General features: G+C 30.8%; 2 protein-coding genes across 9 annotated transcripts; both read left to right on the forward strand.

Moving 5' to 3' along the window:
- Window positions 1-4,237: 4,237 nt before the first annotated feature.
- On the forward strand, window positions 4,238-9,756 carry LOC149552048 (uncharacterized). Of its 7 annotated transcripts, none has more exons than XM_089787523.1 (9): window positions 4,238-4,828; window positions 4,931-5,038; window positions 5,146-5,229; window positions 5,472-5,890; window positions 6,329-6,515; window positions 6,616-7,184; window positions 7,696-7,992; window positions 9,156-9,251; window positions 9,334-9,756. In XM_089787523.1, the coding sequence occupies exons 4-9, from the start codon at window positions 5,750-5,752 to the stop codon at window positions 9,397-9,399; spliced, it is 1,356 nt and encodes a 451-aa protein (XP_089643649.1). In that variant the 5' UTR covers window positions 4,238-4,828; window positions 4,931-5,038; window positions 5,146-5,229; window positions 5,472-5,749; the 3' UTR covers window positions 9,400-9,756. The 7 variants fall into 7 exon arrangements, with proteins under 7 accessions (XP_089643649.1, XP_089643651.1, XP_089643652.1 ...); XM_089787525.1 differs by having other exon boundaries at window positions 4,528-4,828; window positions 5,477-5,890; XM_089787526.1 differs by having other exon boundaries at window positions 4,532-4,668.
- Window positions 9,757-13,925: 4,169 nt separating this feature from the next.
- Window positions 13,926-17,712, forward strand: LOC149552049 (uncharacterized). 2 transcript variants are annotated; one of them, XM_089789761.1, is made up of 6 exons: window positions 13,926-16,636; window positions 16,719-16,787; window positions 16,878-16,943; window positions 17,032-17,121; window positions 17,222-17,287; window positions 17,374-17,712. In XM_089789761.1, exons 1-6 carry the CDS (start codon window positions 16,178-16,180, stop codon window positions 17,512-17,514), a joined length of 891 nt encoding a protein of 296 aa, XP_089645887.1. In that variant the 5' UTR covers window positions 13,926-16,177; the 3' UTR covers window positions 17,515-17,712. The 2 variants fall into 2 exon arrangements, with proteins under 2 accessions (XP_089645887.1, XP_089645886.1); XM_089789760.1 differs by having other exon boundaries at window positions 16,719-16,943.
- Window positions 17,713-17,946: the final 234 nt, after the last annotated feature.

Genomic DNA, 17,946 nt, shown 5'->3' on the forward strand with positions numbered 1-17,946 from the left:
TTTTGGTTTTCCTTTTAACCACCAGTTGCCATCCTATTTTGGTTTCATTTGATTTATTAAGATCATAAATCTGCTTTTCCTGTGCTTTAAGATTTTCTCTATCCCTAGCTTCATGAAGTTTAACCATGGATTTGAAACTATCTTTCCTGTCTATTATAGTTTTTTCCTTGCTTTCTTCCTATATGGAGGTAAAAACATTGAATCTATTACTAGTTATCAAAGGGGGAGGAACCGATTGTAAACTATTCCTAGGCCCCTGCAATAACGAAGTAATCTTCCTACCTGAGCATGCCTTACTAGGGAAATTTTCTTTCTCCAAGTTTTTGTGGAAGGGATTTTTCGAATTAAAAAATTATTTCTTTGCCTTTCTCTCATTTTTTGCTTTTTTTTGGAAGGATAGCCATTTTTTAATTTCTTACTTTTATATTTGAAAGATATTGGATTATTTAAATTTTGAAAATAATTATTGTATTTACATTTTATAAGTATTCTATATTTCAAAGATAATAGGTTATGGATACATACTTTTAAAATTAAATATCGAATATTTATTTTATTTACATTCTATAATTAGTCAATTTCAAATGCTATTTTTGATGTATAAAGGAAAATAGATAATTGATTTTTAAGTTATTATTTTTATAAAAAATACCTTCACTAAAGATAATATTTTAAAATTTTCAAAATAATATCAAATTTTTTTTTTTAATGTAAATAATATAACTTAATGTTCTCACTAATTTATTTTCTTCTCCTTAACTTTTTTTTGTCTTTATAATTGATTTTATCCTCCTTAATTTATTCATAGTCAAAACTTATACTATCACTCCGCCTCATCCTACCACATGACATGATTACACTTCTTGGTGTAATAACCATTTTATATTCTTTTAACAAATAAAATGTGTATATGATAGTTAAAGTTGTGACATTATTGATGATGCCACAAAGGTTCAAATTCCTACTAAGTTGATTGTAAACTACCGTTGGGGCCTTCATCCCAATTGTTGTGTTAATGCAAGGGACAAAATGAGCTACATCATATGATGACTAGCAAAAGGAAGAAAATAAGCTCAAAGACTTATACAGAAAAGGGAACCCTACTCAACTAAAGTCACACATTAGGGTGGCAACATTGGGCTAAAGCTAAAAAGTGTAGTATTATCCTCTATTAGTTTCTTAATTTTCTATTTCTATAGAGTATGTTATACCTAACTTGATTGGTAAGGGTTAAGAATGGCCAAACAGGTGTTTGAACTTGATGGCAACAACAACAACAAGTGTGACAGAGTCGCTAGTACTTACCTTGTTAAGGTATAGTAATAATTTTTAATAATTTATTTGACTTATTTTCATAGTATAATTGCTAATTTTATAATAGTTCTCATTTCATTAAAATTATTATTAATGTTAGATATATTATTATTAATAATTTTAATTCAAATAGTAACATTATAACTATATATAGAAAATTTTAATTCTAACAACAATTATACTTATAATGATTAAAAATAATTATTTTGATTACAAATTGAAATGCTATTTATATACTATATAATAATATCAAATATAATTATAAATATATACAATAAATAATTTCACATTATAATATATCTTACCATGTTCTATATTTAATTTGTATATTATATATCATATATAATTCAATAAAAATATAAAAATAATATGAATATTAAATTAATAAAATTGTTTTGAAAATAAAACTTAGTGCCACTTTCTATATTTCTAAATGAACCAAAATGCATGCTAAATAAATAACATAAAGTGTAGAATGAGGAGCACATGCATCCATTATCCTAATTTATAGGAATCATCCAAAAAAGAGTGATGCAAATGTATTTTAAACATATTAAAGCAAATTTAATTAATAACTAGTTAAACAATGTTTTTTGCAATAGTACTAATAATAACGTCACTTACCATCATACTAAAAGATATACCAGTATTAAATTTTTTCTCAAGATTTATTTTATTTATTAAAAGTTACTTTATAAATTATTTTATTTTTATTTATAATTAATTATTTCATATTTTTTTAAATGTATTTTCTATCTACTTTATTTACTTCAAAAATATTATTTAATTTGATAATATATTAAATTTGTCATATTTTATCTATTTTAATTGAGCTTTTTACTTTTATTTTAAGTACCCATCATGTATTTTATTTTTTAAAATAATTTCAGTTTTATAATTATAATATTCTAAATATATATTTTTTATTTTATCTATATATATTATAATAATATAAAATGTCTAATCATTAATTTTTTTTTTGAAGTTTATACTTACATTTATATACTAAACCTACCATATATAGTTCACTACATAGTTCAACTTCTAGCCTATTTATCGATGTTGAGATTTTATCGCCGATTTTGGAGGTCGAGATTTTGAACTTCTCACGGTGAAAAGTTGGCAATAACTCAATGATATATCGCCATTTCTGACGATAACTTGTTGTCTTCTTGTGGGCAATGTGCCAGTAAATACTTGGGCACAAGAACATCATTTTATTATTTTGTTTGTTGCGTTCAGCATCTTGGGTGGAGGAGAAGGGTTTTGGAGCAGCATAAGAAAGGTAATGTTAGTAGCAAATGGGCCACTTGATCTTGATGACATAGATCCTTTTGGTGATTGGACAACACAAGAGCAGCTTTCACTGTTCACTAAGGATGAAATACATGAGTCGGAGAGGGAGGCTATGGAGGAGGGCAGTTTTACAATGGGATAGATGAAATTCAGGAGGAGGGCAGTGAGAGTGAGGATAGTGATAGTGAGCACAATGATAGTGAGGATGAGGAGTCATTGCTAGGGCCAACACCAACACCACCACAGATGACTGCTATGGCTAGAGCTGCTAGACCCCCTCCCTCTCCCATAGTTTTTACTAGAATTAATGGGAAGGGGAAGAGGAAGATGTAGACTAGTTTCATATTGAACTTGACATTTGTATTTGCTTATATTTTGACAAAGACAATTCGATATATGTAGTTTTCTTTAGCGTTCAAAGTCTTTGACTACATCATCATTCCACATGAGGATACAATTTTGTTACTTATTGCATTTATATATATCTTGATCAACTTGTTTGGTTTGTTTACTTATGCACTAACTCAATACATGCATCTACTTATTGAATTTTGTGGAAAAATGCATTTTAAATTAAATTAAAATCATTTTTAAAATTCCCAATATTTTGCTGAGAAGTTGTTGATTCTCTTTTTTTTGAACCTTGCCAAAAAGTGGCTGAGAACGAGAAGTTGAACTATGATTCACTACTCCAATATAAATCACACTTAAATTTATTATATTCCATCTATTTTAATTGAACTTTTTACTTTTATCTTAAATTACCATCATGTATTTGATTTTTTAAAAAATAATTTCAGTTTTATAATTATAACATTCTAAAATATATATATATATATATATATATATATATATATATATATATATATATATATATATATATATATATATATATATATATATATATATATATATATATATAATTGTTTTGAAGTTTATACTTACATTTACATTTATATAGTAAACCTATCATATATAGTTCACTACTCCAATATAAATCATACTTTAGATTCAAAATTTAATTTATCGACTCAGTACACTTCACTAAAAATAAATTATTTGAATACTTAATAAATTAGTAAGTGATAATCCTCTTATTTTTTATTTTTCTCTTTCTTGTAATCTAAGAAAAAATAATTTATAATTAAAAACATGTACCTTTTTACACTTAACTTTGTATAATAATTTGAAATGGCCCATATGTTTGTTCACGTCTGCATGATTTATAAAATTACCAAGAAATTTTATTATTATATGAAATAGAATTTTATTATTATATGAAATATAATGTGATTAGAAACAGTCGATCAGAGTCACTAGACAGAAGATTTTTCCATTTAAAAATAAAGAGAAAAACAAAAGTTCCCATATAAAGTACAATAATATTATACCTTCTCTTACTTCGAAGACCTCCATGGGACCAAGTTCTAAGTACCCATTCGACATAATATCTTAATTAAAGAGAATCATGAAGGAATATGTAATAATAAATAAGTAGAGCAGCAATATGATTGCAATAGAGTGCTGTGCAAGCTATTCAAGAGTGACATGTGAGCGATATTTAACCTAACTCTTTACCAAGGTACAAGCTTAGGTGCAAAAGGGATAGCCCCGAAAGCACTCTTTCATCTCTCTCTCCTTCCATATAATATGTTTGTTTCAAGAATTCCAGAGGACCCACATCCATGTTAAATGTTATTCTTCAACAGATATGCCTTTTTCTCAGTTTCTTACCAAAGACCCATCTTTTTCCATGGTTTTACAATAAGAAATGCAGATATTATGTGACAGCTATGCAGTTATGGAAAAATATTCGTCCTACTTGTAATACAAGCTTTTTGTGATTCATTGCCTTGCATTTCAAGCCATCTACCATAATGAAATGAAGCAAGGAAGAAGGGAGGAATACATCAAACCACCTCATCTGCTTCGTCTCTATTCAGTCCGATCATCAGCCTCTATTTTGGCCATAGATGGCGCTCTTTTTCATCTTGTTTGGCAAACGCCCGTGAAAACTTGTGCCCATCATCTTAGAAAAAAGTGGCTCTCAAATGCCTTGTAATCTTCTGCCATCTCCTTTATCCTTCTCTACTTATTCTCCCTTCTCTGCCTATGCTATTCATGGAGATGAGATAATTCATCCATCCATTCATTCATTACCAGATCTGAAGTGGGTTTCATACATACACAACTTTAATTGACCATGCATGGTGAAAGAGTTGTGTGACAAAAGACAGAATTGTGCTTTTTCATGGGTTCACTGGTTTTTTTCTCTATTTAATTATTCCTTGTCTCTTATTTTTTAACCTTGTGTGAACAGCTGTGGGAGTACTGTTTCTTTTGACAAAGTTGATAGCCTTTGAAGATTGTGTTGATCAATCGATTCTATGATTAAGGAGAAATAGGCAGCAAAAGCATATACCTAAAGGTTTGTTTGGTCAGACTCTGGTGATAGCTTTTAGCTTTTTCTTTTGCATGGCAATACTGTGAATTCTGTTTAAAGTGCTTGAATGCCTTTGTCTTTCTGTTTTGCAGCATCCATGGCTTGGGAGGGAGAGATTCTAATGGTCTAATGACTCATTAGTTGCCTAACTTAGTAACTTTTTGGTTACAAACCAGGTGGGATCCTTTGCAAAACCAATTGTAATCATTCACGCAACTTTCTCTAAAAGCTACAAGTTTTTCTCGTTCTTATTATTGCCTGCAGATCTTTTATCTGCAGTAATTAAAATAGAAGCTTGCTTTTCTTGAGCATTAGAGAACTTTTAACTGTTTGTCAATGCGTAACTTGAAGTAGGAGAAAGAATGAAACTTTTATTTTGTCTCTTTAATTCTTTCCTTTTGTTTCTTTTTCATCACAGTGCAGTTATAAGGCAAGTTGAACAGAAAAACCCTAATCAGAGAAATTATTGTGCAATCTGATGCATATGAGTGTGTTAATGATTCCGATAGCTTCAGTACAAGCAGATCTTGGATATGGATAGCATATAAGCTGAGAAGTTAATAGCCATTCTTTTCTGTCTACTAGTTATCAGCAATCCAGTTGTTGCTGCTGTATGATTCATGTCTAGTAGTTTAATAGATGAATATATATGAAGCCTAAAGTCCCAAAACTTATGATACTCAAGAGAGAAAAGAGATGGCTGACCCAATAACAAGGTTACCTTTGAAGGATAGGAGTACTGCAGCCAGTAGCAGCTCTAGTATCATTGATGCCAAACTTGAAGAGCGTGGATCAAACCCATGTCCTCGTTGTGGGCACAAGCTTCAATGCAAGGAGGTGAGTTCATTTTTATCATATCTTGTTCTTCCATTTACCTAAGAGATATCATGAATTGGTATATTTTTGTGTAAAAGAAATGTCATGGATTGCAAATGATCTCAACTGTACTATCCATGACAGAGAGATTTGAATTGAAATTCACAAGAGCTGTCAATTCTTACAAACCCACAAAACTTTGAAGGATGTAGACTTCAATATCTATTTCCTCTCTATTCATAGGGCCTTTAAACATACCTATAGACTTCTATACCTATTTCTTCTCCATATTTAGGGCCTTTAAACATACTTGTATAGATCAACAAAATATTCAATTGCTAATGTAATAAACTGAATTCCTATATGTCATTATACATCATGACAAATTAAGCATTGTAAATAGTGGATTTGTTGGAAGAATTATGTTTTGTGAAGTTGAATACAATTTGATGTGAATAGGGCATTCAAGATTGGCAAGGGCTTCCTGCAGGAGTAAAGTTTGATCCAACTGATCAAGAACTTTTGGAGCATTTGGAAGCCAAGTCTGAGAGGTCTGGCTCTAAACCCCATCCTTTGATAGATGAATTCATACCCACTCTCCAAGGAGAAGATGGGATTTGCTATACGCATCCTGAAAAACTTCCAGGTACTAGCAAATTTGGAAACCTAACTCACAATGTTAAAGGACTTGTTTTGTTCTTTTTTTATAAGATTAAAAACACATTTTTTCCTTTTTATTTCTCTAGGTGTGACAAGAGATGGGCTGAACAGGCATTTCTTCCATCGCCCTTCAAAGGCCTACACTACAGGCACTCGAAAGAGAAGGAAAATCCAAGCCGAATGTGACTTGCAAGGAGGGGAAACAAGATGGCACAAGACTGGCAAAACCAGGCCAGTAATGGTTAATGGCAAACAAAAAGGCTGCAAGAAGATTCTAGTCTTGTACACCAACTTTGGAAAGCATAGGAAACCAGAGAAAACAAATTGGGTGATGCATCAGTACCATTTGGGTCTTCAGGAAGAGGAGAAAGAAGGTGAGCTTGTTGTATCCAAGGTGTTTTATCAAACACAACCGAGACAATGCAATTGGGAAAGGAATGCAAATGAGAATGTAATTGAAGGGAACAAAAGCCAAGAACAAGTTTTGGCGGATGTGTGTAGATCAGTAGAAATTACAAGAGTAAATAGCTTATATCCTCCTATGAATCATTGTGGACCATCAGCGGCAGCATTATCTGTAGCATATAATGTGGATGATACCCAACAAGTTGTTAAAGGAGACCAACTCATGCTTCCAAGGAGCTCCTTTGATGAAGTAAGTTGAATGTTCAAGAGAATCATATTTAGAAGTTTTTCTGTTGCTTTCTACACAAATGATGTGTAAAAAAAGACCAATCTTGTTAGAGGCTGCACCATGTTAAAAAAGACAATCTTGTTAGAGCGTGCACCAAAGTAATAATAACCTTTTTTCAGTTCCATGTTTCCATTGACCAACGTCCTCAATGTGATCAAAAGCCAAACCACTGAGAATCTCATGTCATCGAGGCACCATTTTTTTCCCATCTATAAGTTATTATAGTATTAGAATACCTGCAAGCCATGATGACTCCTTTCATGTAAACAATGTGATTCATTTCTTTTGCGAAAAAGTGAATTATTCGGTTACAAAGAGAATGTCGATTTGTGTACTTAAAGTCTGTCAGCTGCTATACAAGATGCCATTTTTTTTCTGCTAGACCATGAAATGAATAGCTTTAAACCAATGGGAGTGCCCAAAAATGGTCCTAGAAGCTTAACAATAATGTGAATGTGTAAATGTGTGGCAGGGAATATCAGACAGTGGTAAAGGGTCAGAGAGCTCCCATTGCACTCCTCATTCATGCGATGAACACGAAGAACACGAGCAGCCGCAGGAGAAGAAGAACAACATAAATGATGGAATTGGCGTGTCTCATGGACATGGCCATGATGTTTCTTCCTTAATGCGCTTCAACAACACTAATAATGATAACACTAGAAATAAAGGATGTGATGCTAACGTGGAGCTTAAGCCTTCTCAACACCCTCATATTCATGATGCTGCACCCTTGGCTGTATTTGATGAAAAACATCAAAAAAATCAGGTGAGTTGACAATTCCTTTTGTTTTTTCCCCCTAAAAAAACTAATCATGTCTTATAATAGACGTTAAGTCTTCATGTAGTCCATGAAACTCAATTCACGTCAAGAGTTTGGATCATACTCGTGCGTAATTCATCATATTCTATAATTCATAGAATGGTTTAAAAAGTATCATTTACAAAGTTGGTAAAAATATATAATATATTTTATTTGTTATTTTTAAAACTTCATAGACTTCTTAATCTCATCAATACCATAAAAAATAATTTCATTCACTGGAAAAAATTGAGAGGGCATTCTATTATACAAAAAATAAAGGAGGTAATCTTATTAATGTAGCTGAGAATGTATTCTATAATACAAAAAATAAAGGAGGTAATCTTATTAATGTAACTGAGAATGTATTCTATAATACAAAAAATAAAGGAGATAATCTTATTAATGTAGTTGAAAAGCTTTAGACTGTTTGATCTCATAAATGTCATTAAAAGCTTTTACATACAAGCTTTCATATACTCTTGTGTTCTGACAACTCTTTTATTTAGGATCAAAAAGTTTTAATTCACACTCCATAATACAAGAAACAAACAACTGAATCTCATTGAATGTGATTTTTTCACTCTTAAAAACTCAATCTGATCTGATAAAAGCTATTAAAAACTTCTATTTCCTTTCTTTTTAATACTTTTTAATTATAGTTCTAACCCAGACTTACTTTTCATTCACAAACACACAACATAATCTGATTAAAGCCATTAAAAACTTCCATTTCATTTCATTTTTATACTCTTTTGAGTTATGACTCTATTGCTGACTTACTTTTTGTTCATGAAGGAGTCTTGTAATGAAATAAACACACGACAAAATCTCATTGAATGTGGTCCAGAAAAGTTGAACACTCCTTTTCTTTTTCTAAACACTTCATAATCAGATCTAGACTGTCTGATCTCATAAACGCCATGGAAATAATGGCACTCAATTTTTTTTAATCATATTTCTTAATAGAGCAAACAAATAATTTAACATTCTTTTTATTTAATTTGATAATCACATAGACTATCTGATCTCATAGACACCACTTTCATTTTCATTTCATTAAACAACGTACTTTTTTTGAGTTATGATTCTTCCTACTGACTCACTCTTTTTTTTTAATTGATGAACAGAGCTCGAGGCCGCACAAGTCATCAAGCAGATCATCTCTACAAAAACTATCATTGGAAGATATTCTGATTGACACTTCTGCTACTGAAATGAGAGAGGTCAATCTTCATATGCTTTTCTCTGATTAGGGTTTTCTTTCTTTTGATTTAGTCGAGAGATAATTTCCTTTTTACTCTACAGGAGGCGGCCGCCGCTGCTTTTACTAACCCACAAGACACAGAGTGGTACCCGTTTTGGAATGAATAAGACACCTCAAAATTCACAGAATGACATATATACATAAGATATATTCAATATATATATATATGGATACCAAACTATAATACTGTATGTGTATATGAAATGTATATACAGTACAGTACTCTATAGAATGATTTGCAGGCTAACGTTCAACAGATTACTGGTTTCTAAGAAATTGACAGCGTCATTGTGAAGCTTATTCAATTCTCCATTATTATTATTGTGATACTCCTTACTAACTTAGAAGTTATGCTGGTGCATACATTTGCATCCATATGTATATACACAATCTATTGTAGTCACTGCACTACCCGATTCTTCAACTTTCTAGATCAATAGATGATACTTATTCTATGACTTCTACTTCTTTGTCTTACTCTTTTTAATTTATTTTTTGTGTTTCTGTTAATTTTCTCCTCCTTTGGATACACTCGTTCCCACAACCTTTGATGACTGAATGTGGTTTTTGAAAAAATCTAGGCACATGGAGGTGGATATAATAGAAAATCTGAATTTTTTAATGATGAATCTACAAATTTTTCCGAACTTCATAGTTATATATATATATATATATATATATATATATATATATATATATATATATATATATATATATATATATATATATATATATATATATATATATATATATATATATATATATATATATATATATATATATATATATATATATATAAAAGTTATAAATATATAAGTTGAGATACGAAAAACAAATCTTCAGATCTTGAAAAATACAAATAAATGTTAAAAATTTCAACAAAATCTGATGTGTTTTCTATTTTTTCAATTTTGATCAAAGGTGCATTTTGAACAATTCTTTTATTGTTAAATTTTTATTTTTACTTGAAATATTTATTATTTTATAGATAAACTAGTTATTATGAATAATAAATTTTATTTTTTTGTTTTTTATAATATTTAAAGAGTTTTTGTTTATTATTTTAAGATAGAGTTAATATTAGTCATAGCATTAATATATTTTAAGGTTTTCATTATAAGTTTATAGTCCCTGTATATATTTATTAGAGTTGTGAATTGGAAGAGGATTTTGAAAAGGTTATGAAATCTTGAACATTAAGAAAGAGCACATAAACCATGACACTAGCACTTACAAAGAAACAAGCCTTTAATTCAAAAAAGGTCCTTTGAGAGAAAAATCAACAAACTAATTACAAAAAAATGACCATAACCACAATCATGAAGCTTTGAATGCAAACCTTACCAAAGAACTTTGAAGTAGATTTAAAGCCTACTCATATGGAGAATCATCCTAGTTTTTTTTTTGAAGATAGAGGAATTACCAAAGGATGAATCATAGGTTCAACATCTAGTTTCCTCTTATCCTTAATGGGAGATCATTATGCATTCCCTATAAGACCATACAAATAGCATAGGTTTCCTTCTAATTATTCCTTATGGAGAAGCACTCTTTAATCTCTAAAACTCCTTCAACAACCTAAATCTCTTTCCATTTTTTAAGAGATGAAATGATACATCTTGTTTGAATATTATGTTTCTTCTTGATATATTTACATGAATAAAGGAAATATCTACCCTTATGACGATGGAAGAAATAAGTTACAAGAAGGAATTTTTTTGGATTCTCTACTCTCCAACCACAATTTTAGAACATAGTTTTATGGAATTTGGTAACACTTTATCAATAATAACATTACTTTTATGGCAAGAACCAATTGTTTCATAGACTTTATCAAAATTTTAATTGATAAAAAGGCATTAACAATACATTATATGGTGTATTTATCCCAATATTTTAATGGAAGCTCTACGATGCTAGCTTAGACATAGATTCTAAAAGATATTCCCTTCTCAACATCATATCCAATAGACCATCTTTTCAAAAAACCCATATTTACCAAGGAACTGTGAAACTCCATAAAGAATTCTATTATTATCTTCAAGGTAAAAGAGAATAACAAAAATAATTTGTACAATGGTAGTGATTTGAATAATCATATCCCACATTTTTAGTCCAACATTACATTGTACATAAATAGTGGACAAAAGATTAAGAATCCCTCAACGAGGGAATCATCTATTGCAGGTAGTAAATTTGTCTACAAATAATTAATTGCATTATGGTTTCTCCAATATAAAATAGGCTTTTTCCAAGATTAGATTAAAAAAACCTACATGGTTGAATAAGATGAGAACTTACCATAACAAATTTACCAAAGAAACTCCAACATAGAAAACATCAATATGCCTAAAAGCCTATTAAATAATAACAAGAAAGGGAAACTAAAGTTCTTAAGCTCACCAATGCTAACATAAAGGGATGCAAGTAATGAGAAATATTCACCCTCACTACATTCTCTCATTTACATCCTTGAGATAAATGGATAAAGATATTCGTATTCCTATTGCAAGCCTAACAAGGCTCTCTAACAAGTCATTATTGTCATTATCTTCTACAAATCCCTCTATTATAATAAAATCAACAATCAAAAGATTTGAGAGTGAAGAGGTTGTTCAAGGTCAAGTTTAAAATGGATATGGATCATAGAAGATGAGGTATGTATAGGTGGAAGAAGAAAAATCCTATAGAAATCTAATGCAATTTCACTACTTATTGCTCTTGCATAATTTTCAATAAAAACATCCTTTTTTGGCCATAGGAAAAAGGGCCTCTAACCCTTAAATTGAGCTTTAAGTAACAAATATAGAAAAATTGTACACCCCTTATCATACCAATTTTCACAAGTTCATTCTTAACCTCTTTTGTACAAACAATCTTCCCACTCAAAGTAACAAATATACCAAAAATGTGCCCCCCTTATCATATCATTTTACACAAGTTCATTCTTAACCAATTTTGTACAAACAATCTTCCCACTCAAAGAATTTTGGAAATTATTACTTCTTTGCATCACTTTTCTCAAAGAAAAACTCTTAATAATAGGAGGAAAGGTGATTTTAAAATAAATAAAAATTGTATTATCATTAACATTTTACAAACTTACCCATTTCTTAATCTTTATTCCTAATTTATTTTGATTCTTTAAAATATTAGTTAATTGAATCTATGAGGACCTATAAAGAGTCATTTAGATCATTAGTTAACTAGTTTGGGAGGTCATGATAGAGGATCTATAATGTTGAAGTATAGTCCATCTATTTAGATGTACAAATAATAAATATTGAATGATTTTATATTCTTAAATATTAAAAAGGAAAGTTAACATTTATTGATTTCAAACTTTAGATTATGTTGAACTTATGTACTATTTTTTGATTTGAGAATGGAGATGGATTTCTTTTTCATCTTAAAGTTATAAAATTCATTCAATTTTTTTTATCTTACCTCGTAGATATTATTCAAAAGCTCTACTTTTTTATATGCACTCTCAAAGTTATGTATACATGTAACACACTACATCGATCGAAACTGTCATTTGAATTATAATATTGAAGATGGAAAGTTATTAAATTCAATTTTTTTTTAGTTGTTCCTTGGATCTTATCCAAAAGCTCTACTTTCTTATATGTGGTCTTGAATTTATACATATGATACACTACACTAATCCAAAGTTATATTAGAGTGGAAAGTTTTACCTTTCCCAGTACTAAAATCCACAATAAGAAGTGACAAATTTAATTAAAATTAAACTTGTTTGTTTCAAAATTAAATGATCAATAATACAAACAAGCGTCACATAATGGTGAGCACTTTCCTTTATAGCATTGTAATAAAAATATTTGTTTTAGCTCTTAATGATTACACTTTTGAATTATTATTACTTTAAAATTCTATTATTTTCATTATATTTATAAAATATTAACTATAACTCTCTTCAACAAAATAATATTAACAATTATCATATAAATATTATAGTGAAAAAATATATTATTTTCTAAAAATATAATATTCTTTTAATTAAAAAGCTATATAATTACTAATTAAACTAATCTTTAAATTAATTATAAATTATTAGTTTAAGCTTATCCCTTGTTAATGAGGTTATGAGGGTTGGTCCTCTTGAAGGCCCAATAATTGGAGTGACTTGGTCTACATTGAAAGAAGGCTAGGTGAAAATCAACTTTCATTGTGCATTTAAGGGAAACCCTGGGGAGAGTATAGTTGATTTGTGTTGCACGTGATCATATTAGTAAGACATCTTGTACGAGGACTAAGTATTTGCTAGAGTGACTCCAAATACTAATGTTGACTTTTATGTGGATCTACTTGGCTTAAGATATGGTATCAAATATCTAAGAGGTTGTATCTCGAAGGAGATCCTCTCATAACTATGAAAGTAATTTAGTAGAATAAATTCCAATTACAAACTAAGGAAGTAGATAAATTTGATATGGGAAGAATTCTCTTAAAATTTTAATTCTTTAAATTAATATTAGTTAATTAAATTTTTTAGGACATGATAAAGAGTCCTTTCAATCATTAGTTAGCTATGTTTGTGAGGCCATGATACAGAAAATATAAAGTTCAAGTATGATCTATTTATTATATGTACAAATAATAAATATTGAATGAATTTTTTTTTTTTTAATATTAAAATAAAGTTAACATTTATTGATTTCAAAATTTGGATTTTGTTGAACTTACATACTATTTTCTAATTTGAGAATGGAAATGGATTACCTTTTCAACTTGAAGTTATAAAATTAATTAATTTGTTAGCCTGCCTCTTAAAACTTATCAAAAATATCTACTTTCTTATATGTATTCTCAATTTTATTAATACTCATTGTAAGAATTTTCCTTAGGGAAAAATAACAAGATCAAGAAGCTTAAGCACTAGCACAATGTGGACCAATAATGGATAACCATAATAACAATAATGAGAATATCATATGTACAATACACACTAGAAGTGCCTATATATAAAGGCATCTAGAATGACTAGGAGTTAGCAAAGTGATAAGTCTCACAACTAAGCACATGTCCACCAAGAGTGGATTATCCTCCATTGAGTACATAAGTTAGTGTGATGATGAGAGGATAAGCTTACATAGGTGCATCTCGTAAAGAGATGTTGTAGACACCATGTGCTCAATTGGAGTGCAAACAACTGTGTTGTCTACATGACAACTCAGATGAATATGCAAACTCTTGTGTTGTCAATAAGAAAACTCATATAACTACACATACTCCTAGGTGCCTATATGATCAATAATACAATAATGTATTTAACCTAAGTAAACTTAAGTAAAGAATAATAATAATTAATTATTTACACTAACATTCCCCTTAAGTGCAACTTAGGGAATGCACTTAAGCTCACAAAAGCTATGATGAAAATTCATGATGGGTCTTGGCTACTAGGCCATGTTAGGTACCCATGTACAAACGCAATGCTCTACATACAACGCTATGCAATACAATCTCTCTAAAAATGGAGAAAGAGGGGAAATTGCATGGGAAAAACCCTCTCCCAAAAAGAGAGATAAGTATAATAAAGAAGATGAGAGAGAAGAAGACCTTATGTAAGGAAAAAATATCTCTCGTAAGAAAGAAGAAAGAATCAAGGGACTCCCCTTTCTAAAATATTTTGCACCCCCAAGAAATCTTGCAAATGAAGATACTTGACCTCAATGAAGGGTTTGGTGAAGATATTTGTAACCTGCTCTGCTATAGGACAATACTACAATGCAATGACCTACTCATGAATCAGCTCTCTGATGTAGTGCATATGAACCTCAATATGTTTGGTCTGCTAATGTTGAACTAAATATTTTGAGATATGATCAATAGCACTCTGATTATCACAATAAATGATTGTGGGTTTAGGTATGTCAAATCCAAACTCCTTCAGAATATGTTGTAACTAAATGGGCATATGCACTGAGTTGTGGTGCCAAAAAGGTGACAAGGAAATTTTTTTTCCTATTTTAAAAAGAGCGTACGCACTATAGCGCACACGCACTATAGTATAGCGTGTACGCTCTTTAAAAAAAATAAAAATTATATATGATGGGCTGCAAACCCGCAACCCATCATTTTCATCAGCATTTTCTTCTACTCCTACAGCAAGCAGTGCGTACGCGAGTTGAAGACTCAACATTTGCACCACCATTTGCCAAAATGCCTCCTCGTCGACAAAATCCAAGACCACAAGTGCACCCACGACGACGTCGTAAGTGATATAAACCTAACTTTGCATTGTTTGATATATTTTTCATATTGTTTTGTAAGTTTTTTATATTCTTTTGTAGGGTTTTTACAAATTTCATTTAGATTTGTTTATTTATTTGAATTTCAATTGATTTTTTATCAGGAAATGTTCATAATCAACCAGAAAATCCACAAGAACATCAAAACCCTCAAGAACCCCAAAACCAAAACCCTCCTCAAGAAGAAGAACAAATTCCACAACCTGAACCAATTGCAAGACCTCCACTAAACACACAAGAAAATATAAGAAATGAAATAGAGAGAGGCAAAACTGAATTAGAAGGAATCATTGCTTGGTTGAAAGAATCCGGACAAACCAATCTAATGAGGGCTCAATTGGCATCATCCCTCGAATCCATTAACACTCAAATAGCCTCAGTTAGTGGTCAGTTAGATATTTGGCAGGCTAAGAGGGATGAACAAAAAAGATTTTATACAAATAAATTGTCATATGAAGATGTTAGAAAAAAGGAAATACCAAAAGGTAGTATATGTGCATTATTTAGAAAACCTGGTGAGAAAAATACTATTAGAGAGGGTACTAAATGATTTCCCATCCATTGGTGCATACATGATGCTATTAGAAATAATTTTTGGGATAGATGGTGGATGGTTTTTGATGCCCCTCCTTGCAACAATCACGAGCTCCCCATGTATTTTTTGAAGAAATTATATTGTGAGTTTGTCCTTGGGGAGATCCCCAATTATTTTGATATGTTAGACTCCCAAGGTAGAGGTGGGGGGTCATCATTTGAGAGGCCAGGAGCACTTCGTGACCCTAATGTAGTTAGGGTAGTCGTGGTCCATCCACAACGCGAGCATGTGATTATTCCTTCAGTTGTGAAGGAACATGTAGAGGCCAGCACTCTAGGGACCATTAATGCTTTGACACAGACCCTCATCCATTCCATGAGCCCATTAGTTGAGGGGGATCCTTCTATACATCATGGTCACATGTGCACTTCATGCGGATCCCTATGCACATTTGGCACTCATGTCGGAGATGGTGCAGATGATGGGCTTGTCACCGATCAGTTCCTGAACGAGACATTTGGCATTGACACACAGGTAAATTACTAATTTGATCACATTTCATACGTATAGTGAATGATTAATTAATTAGGATTTATTGACATTGTTCAAAATTTAGGGTCAAAGTGTTCCTGGGCCTAGCAACGATCCTCTAGGCCCATTTTTTGTCCCTTCGACGAGTCCTAAGGTATGTATCAATTTAATCATTTTAATTAATACATATATTTATTACGTAATCATATTAAGGATTGACCAAAAAAATATGCATGTGCATCAGTTCTCCATAGGACCCTCAACCTTTACCACAAACGCAGAGCAGAGATATCATACGAGCTTCACACAGGTATAGTTGTTTCATGTTAATTTAATTCATTTGATTATATTTATTCCATGTTTCATGTTAGATATAACGTGTATTGTATGACATGCAGCTCATGATGTCGGACACACCTCCTCATCTGCGACAGTCTGTTGATAGTGGAGTGGCCGCAGCTGTGGCTAGCTCACAGCCACTGATGGAGGTATGAAAGAATTTTCTTTGTTTTAGTTTTTGTTTATAATAGTTAATCTCAAAATTTCTAATGTTATTTATAAGTGATTATATTTATTGAATTGTTGTAGGGTCTTGTCACGCCTGATCGTCCACGAGCATTTGAGGTGGACTTACAGAGTGACTATTTGTTGGCGGTAAGAAAATAATTGATTTTGTGAGTACATATATTTGATTTCAATGTATAATAAATATTGATTCGTATCTACTTTCTTTGTATCAGTTGGACCTGGAGAAGAGCCTCAACAAGAGGTCAAGTGAGCGTATTAGGAGGGCCCCGTCATCTCCACTGTCTCCCTCCACACGACGGCAGAGGACGTCGAGAGACTTGTTTCCTTCCCCTCATGGGAAGGAAAAGATGTAGTTGAGATATTTGATACATATATATAGAGACTTGTTTCCTTCCCCATGTATATATATAGGCATCTGAGAGACATATTCGATACACATTTGATGTACATATGACATTCTATATTTGATGTATGACATTATTGGTTAGTATATGATATGTTTTTTCATATATGACATTATTGGTTATCATAATATATTATGTGTTTGTTAATGTTTATGACATTATTGGTTATCATTTTATATTATATGTTTGTTCATGTATGACGTTAAATTAGATATGTTCATGTATGACATTAAATTAGATATGTGCATGTATGAAATTAAATTCAATTGCTAGAGAGTTGCCATTATGTCTACCAACTAGTAGATGTTCTTTTTTGCTTTATTAGTATTTCTCAAAAACTGCAAAGAAGTTGTTTCTGGTGAATAGTTGTAAACAATTATG

This window comes from Cupressus sempervirens, chromosome 6, assembly GCF_028749045.1.
Source record: "Cupressus sempervirens isolate cs-2001-9-10 chromosome 6, ASM2874904v1, whole genome shotgun sequence".
Classification (NCBI taxonomy): Eukaryota; Viridiplantae; Streptophyta; class Pinopsida; order Cupressales; family Cupressaceae; genus Cupressus; species Cupressus sempervirens.